Source organism: Orycteropus afer, unplaced genomic scaffold, assembly GCF_000298275.1.
Source record: "Orycteropus afer afer isolate SDZICR_OR568_19922 unplaced genomic scaffold, OryAfe1.0 scaffold00718, whole genome shotgun sequence".
NCBI lineage: Eukaryota > Metazoa > Chordata > Mammalia > Tubulidentata > Orycteropodidae > Orycteropus > Orycteropus afer.
Window position 1 is genome coordinate 630,233 of NW_006922305.1, and position 6,503 is coordinate 636,735.

Below are 6,503 nucleotides of genomic sequence, written 5' to 3' on the forward strand. Positions count from 1 at the left end.
TATCTCAAAGAAGTTTGACTCAAAATATACCGTACTCTAATCCTGCCTCATTAACATAACAAACACAACCCGTTGCCAAATGGCATTATAATATAAGCCCAGGCAAAGACTAGGATTTTTAACACAAAATTCTGGGACCGCAATTCAATCCATAAACCTGCAAAGCAGGAACTGTGCATAGATGTGTAGCCTTGCGGCCCTTCAGGTCTCCCACAAGAAGGCTTACCGCTACTTCTGTAGCGCGAAAGCAGCCCCGGACCGATGAGGGGCGTAGTGGATTCGTCCTTCACACAAGCTAGCCAACTGCTGAATTCGAGGGGAAAATACGGGCATCTCAGCCGAGGTTCCCGCGGTCCTGAGCTCGCAAAGCCTCCTCCTCACACTCCTCGGTACCACAGACACACACCACCCTCACACCCTGATTTACGCGAAACCTGGACCAGTAAAGCCCCTACAAGGTCTGTCCCGCGGGCCCCACTTCACTGAGCCTCATACTCAATCCCGAATCCCAACCAGACGCTGCATTCGTCTTAAACACCACCTCCATTCCATATAAGCAGAGTGATCCGCAAAGACCCGAACCCTGACCGTCGGGACAGCCTTAATCGTTGTACAAAGGCGGTCACCCCACGCCTGTCCCCAAAGGCACCGTCGCCCACTGCTTCCCCTCAAGCACCGCCACCCGTACATTCCCCTCAGGAACTCCGAGTGTCCTCACAACACCGCGTCCCCACACCTTCCTCATCCTACTTCAAGAACAAAAACACACGCCGACCTCTTTTACTTCCGAATCACCCGAAGTTGCGAAAAGTTGCACTTACTTCCGTGAACTACTTTACTTCTCCACCCCTCACGTAGAAGCCTTGTACGCCTACGAAGGCCGGCGAGGGTCTGGAACTTTTGAATGAGCGAGGACAACGGATTTCCGGCTTTGCCTTACGACGTAAATATGTCTGCGCCCTTTTCGTCACGTCTGCCTGGGAGCGGCCATGTTTGAATACCCGCCGTACAGAACAAAAGGGGCCTTTTTCATCAGTGTTAGTAGCAAGGAGCTCTGGTAGCATAGTGCCTAAGGCACGTGACTGCTAACGTAGAAGGCGGCGGTTCAAACCCATCAGCCACTCCTCGGAAGGGCGAAGGAGGACTCTCTGTACGTCGTGTCGGAGTCGATGGCACATAACAACAGTAGCAAGGACAACAGGAAGCTGCCAGAAGTCCTATCTCCTCACCGCTTGCAAAACATGGATTTTCAGTGGGTCAAGCATTCAGAATGAAGCATGTATCAGATTGTTTTCGGCAGGGTACACTAAAAGCTAATATAGCACTTCCTTTAAAAAGTATCTTTTAAGGAAAAAAAAAAAAAGAATTTGAGACCAGAGGAGAGACTTGATTCAAGAGTCTGTACAGCAGAGACGCGCTCCTGGGAAGAACGCAGGGAAAAAGCCGGAAAACGGACAGCCAGGAATAGCTTCTGACTGAAAAAGTCTGGCAAGAAGCAGCTTTAAAGACAGAAAAAGGTTTGGAGAAGCTGGTATAATACAGTGTCCGTCGCAGACAGGGTGAAAGAGCTGGTGGGATAAGCCTAGGTTATATTTGGAATGAGGAATAAGAGAAAGGTCACTAAAGTTAAGGCCAGTAAAAGACAAGAGGATGCCAGGTCTTTATTTCTAGTCCATGTTAGTAAAAAAGCTCTACTGAAACCTGGTCAGCATCATAGATACATCCACGTGTCCACTGACATATGGGGAGTGTGTGTGCTGAGCAGCACTATCTGGGAACCAAACCCTGGCCTCACGCATGGTGGAGACCTCCCACTGAATCAACACTGCCCTAAATTTCTCTCTCTCTCATTTATTTTCTCAGCTAGCAGTCATTAATCCACAAGCACTAAGCACTGAAATTTTGGGAATTATCTAGAATATAGGTTGTTAGAAGTTGATGAGAAACAGTTAAAAGGTCAAACCCAAACACAACCCAAGTGTCATTCTCACACTGGACACCACCTCCTGTTGAAGCTAAACAAAAAACCAAACTCTTGTGGAATCAATTCCGACTCAACGGCAAATAACAACATCTCTACGGAAGTACATCGCCCAGTCTTCCTTCCGAGGAGTGGCTGGGGGGTTTGAACCACCAACCTTCTGGTTAGCAGTCAAATGCCTTAGGCACTATACCACCAGAGCTCCTGTTGAAGCTACCTACATCAAGTCTAACATTGGATCTCTCCCTCATCTCTGTCTTTATTACTTTACTTCTCTGAATTACTACTTAGTTTGCCACCTCACTGGTCCCTACTGTAATCAAAGATCATGCCCAAAAAATCAAACCCACTGCCACTGAATTGATTCCAACTCATACTAACTCTACAGGACACTAAACTGCCCCATAGGGTTTCCAAGGATGTAGATCTTTATGGAAGCAGAGTGTCATGTCTTTCTCCTGTGGAGTGGCTGATGGGTTTGAACCATTGATCTTTCAGTTGGCAGCTGAGCTTTTTAACCACTATGCTGGCAGGGCTCCTTAAAAGTTATGCAGTGTGTGTAAAATGGCAGGAGTACAAGTAGTGCCTGACGTTCTCTAACTTCACGAGGAGGAGAGAGAACAGCCATCAACACAAAGCTAAAGATGATGCATATGAAGTGGAGGTCGGACATACTTCCACTCTCAAAACTTTTTACCAATTCTGTTACCAGCCGTAGTCACCACAGCATTCTGTACTTCTTTGCTGGGTTTGATCACACTGCAACGGTCACAAAGAACTCAACAGATCTTACTCACAATTACGGGGTTTAATAAGCCTCAGACGGGAGGCAGTCAGCAAGCCTAGCCCTGACAAGTGCCTTGGGACACTCTACTCACTCAGCAAGCCTCCTGCCTGACAGCATTCAGCTCTCTGCTGTAGTGGGTTGGCAAGCCCACTGCAGCCTTTGCTCTGTGCGCTCCGAAGCCCAGTGCGCCATCTAGTGTCGGTCTCGTGGTTGAGCTGCTGCCGTTTCTCTGCTGCTGCTTCTCACTGGCTCCAGAATTACAGCTCTCTGTCTCTTGGGTCTAGGAGGTTCTCAGCACAGGAACCCCAGGCCCAAAGGAAGTGCTCCTCTCCTAGTTCTTTATTGACGGTGGTGAGGTACCCTTTGCTTTGGAATTGGAACTCTTTTTAAGCCTAACAGGATGGCAAAAAAAAAAAAAAAAAAAAAAGACCAGTCCCTTTGTGGGGACGCCATACACTTTATTTGCATGGCCCCACCCCCACAGGGGATCCATGCACCTTATTTGCATTCTTAGCAGGCTGTCCAATCTCCTTGTCTGGCCACAAACACTTTATTTGCACAGACCCACCCAATCATTGGGTAGGATTAACAAAGACTATGGCCAGAAGGACAATATTAAGTAATTCACTGTACCACAGTGAAATACATTCATAGACATGGAAAGACAGTAGCATACCCTTTGGGTCACAGAAGCTTCATGATGGATACCCTCCCAGACTTCAACATATGCATTTTTTTTTTGGTATCCTTTTGTGCTATAACAAAGCTTTCATTGTAAGTACAGCATTTTCTGTGAGTTCTGTGACTGAACAAACTTATGAAACCCAAGGGGTAAGTGTGAGCAACCAAATGAGGACTAAGGCAGTGGGGTACACTTGTGATAGAAAACTAAGAGGGTAGAGGAAACCCCCCAAAAGGGGGGCTTTTTTTGGGGTGCAGTTTTTGTTAATGGGTGGAGTATTTTGGAAAGGACAGTGATATGACAACACAACATGAAAAATATAATCACTGAATTGTAAATGTGCCATCTGTTGTGTTGGCAAATGTTCTGATGTATATTTTCACCCAATTAAAAATAATGAAGTTGGGAGAATAGGACTGTGTATGCACAGGGAGACAGCTGGGGTGAGGGCAAGAGCACAGAGGAGGGAAGGACACAGGGAAGAGGCAGCTATGGGGAGGAAGTGGAAGGGGAGCTGTTGCATTGTGGGAGATTTCAGTCAATATTATGAGACAAAGTGTATGTAAACTGCTGTATGGAAGGTGAATTTGTTCTGTAAACTTTCACCCAAATCACAATAAAAATAAAATAAAATGAAGTGTGCAAGAGGAAGCTCTTTTTATAAATGTGTACTCCTGGGCTCTAAGCCAAGATGGTCTACTCTAGGTGGTCTGGGATGTGACCCAGGAATGTTTCTGAGAGCACCTTTAGGCAGGAAGTTCACAGACAATGCTTGGAAATTGTTCTCTGTTTGCATTCTTTGCTTTACAGTATGATGATGCTCAGTGCCCTTATCTTGGCTCCAATTATGCCTGTCCAAAAAACCTTCCCTGAAAATTCTTACAAGAGTACCATCTCCCTCACCATCTCTACTCATACTAGTCTGTATTTTACTTCACAGCAATTATTGCTTCCTGAGCTCTTATTCTCCAATTAACTGTACGTCTCTCCTGCTAGACTGGAACATCCATAAAGGCTATTTTTTGTGTCTTCCCCTCCATCACAAAAAATGCCTGAAACAGTGATGGTGCTGGAAAATATTTTCTTTGTTAAAATTTTTATTGTGGTTTGGCTGAGAGTTTACAGAGCACATTCATTTTCCATACAGCAATTCATACACATTTTGTTTCATGACACTGACTGCGTTTTCCCACAATGCAACAGCTCTCTTCCCACTCCCTCCCTGTAGTTACCTCTTCCCTGGGCTCTTCTTTCCTATGCCTTCCTGCCATCTCCCTGTGCAAACACTGCTCTTCTGTTCTCCCACAGTTGAGCACTCTAAGGCATGTATCTACCTGATGTAAATGTTCACCCTATATGCCTGTCTGTTGTTTGCCTGGAAGCCACAGGAGTGAGTTCAGTTCCAGACCTGAAGGGTAACTAGGGGCCATAGTCTTGGACTCTCACCAGGCTCTATCACTCTATCAGACCAAGAAACCTTTTTTTTTTTTTTTTTTTAAATGATTTAGATTTTGTTCCATATAGATCTCTCATTCTATCCAGGATCTCCTATACTGATCCCTTTCTGAGTGGTTGACAGTGGTAGCTGGGCACCATCTAGTTCTTCTGGTCTCATAGTCATATAGGCTGAGGATCACATGGTCTACTAGTCCCTTGGACTAATTGTTTCCATGCATCTTTGGTTTTCTTCATTCTTCTTTGCTCTGGATAAGGAGAGACCCACTGTTGTATCTTACTTAGATGGCTGCTGACTGCTTGTAAACTTTTAAAACCCCAGTCACCACTCACCAAAGTAGGATGTAGAACAATGTTTTTTTGTGTAGTATGTTATGCCAGTTGAGCTTGATGTCCCCTGCGACCATGGTTCCGAGCCCATAGGTCCAACTACTCGCTAGCAAATATTTCTGAAGGACCGAATTACCCACTAACCCCTGATTTCAGACCAAGTTCAGAGATAGCAACAGCATGGCATATTTGCATCTCTGATCCTATGAACAACAGTCACTGCAATTTACTACATGGGGTTAAGTTAAGGAACTTTGCACAGAGGAGACTTCCCATGAACCAGCAAAGTGAGTAGGAATGATGAAGACAAATCACTTGTCTCAATTCAGCAGGTCTCAGCAAACCTAGGATCTTTGAAATGGTGCAGATACCAAGGTTGACACAAAGGCTCACCTCCAAGACAACCCCAAAGGATCTCACCTCCTCCCATTCCTTATACTCTGCTCCATTCTGGGTGGCAAAAATGGTGACACTCTGGACTACAACCAAAACGTTGATGGTTGAAACCTACCCGACAAGCCTCAGAAGATAGGCCTAGCACTCTGCTTCCAAAAGGACAGAGCCTATGGAAAACACTTCTACTCTGTACATGTTGGGTGGCCAGTAGTCAGAATCGAGTCCGGGGCAAGTAGTAACCACCAGGACCTCCGTTCATAGGAACTAAGGTTCTTGCTTTGCATTTTATTCTCCTTACAGGGATCCTTGTCCTTTTTGGTCTTCCATCTCTATAGTCACTTATTGAATCTGTGAAATGACACATGGAAGTGTTTCTGGGGGACAATTAATTCTGTTCTGTGAACTGCCTTCCAATAGCTCATTCATATCAATGACAAATCACTTTTGATTATTTCATGGGATCATTCATTCACTTTCCAAACCAATACAACTAGTTATATTTCTGTGCATTGAGACAAAATAACACAAAGCAGTGCCTTCTGGTGTTATTGTCTGGGATTATTGAAATGATGGCAATTCCTCTCAGTATATTTTTCAGCCACAAAAAGAGCTAGAACGGTTTGCTAATTATCTGTGCTGTCCAGTTTGGTAGCACTGGTCACACATACTAAGCACATGAAATGGGGGTAGTGCAACTAAGGAACTGATTTTTTGTTTTTTATTTTAAAAATTAAAATAGTCAAAAATTATTACTATCAAATTATTGATAATCACCTTGGGTTCAAAAATGCAGAAAAACTATCATGGAATTTAAAATAACTTGAGGGAGTCATTAAAAAAAGACCAGGCTTACTGGTCTAAGACATACTAAT

The 6,503-nt window shown here is 44.6% G+C and overlaps 1 protein-coding gene across 1 annotated transcript in view; it reads right to left on the minus strand.

Moving 5' to 3' along the window:
• Positions 1–228: 228 nt before the first annotated feature.
• The window catches only part of LOC103211295 (zinc finger protein 577-like), a 19,510-nt gene continuing 13,235 nt past the window's right edge, over positions 229–6,503 (minus strand). The window contains exon 7 of the mRNA XM_042783184.1: positions 229–306. Within this exon, the coding sequence (XP_042639118.1) occupies positions 229–306 (78 nt within the window). The remainder of the gene's footprint in view (positions 307–6,503) is intronic.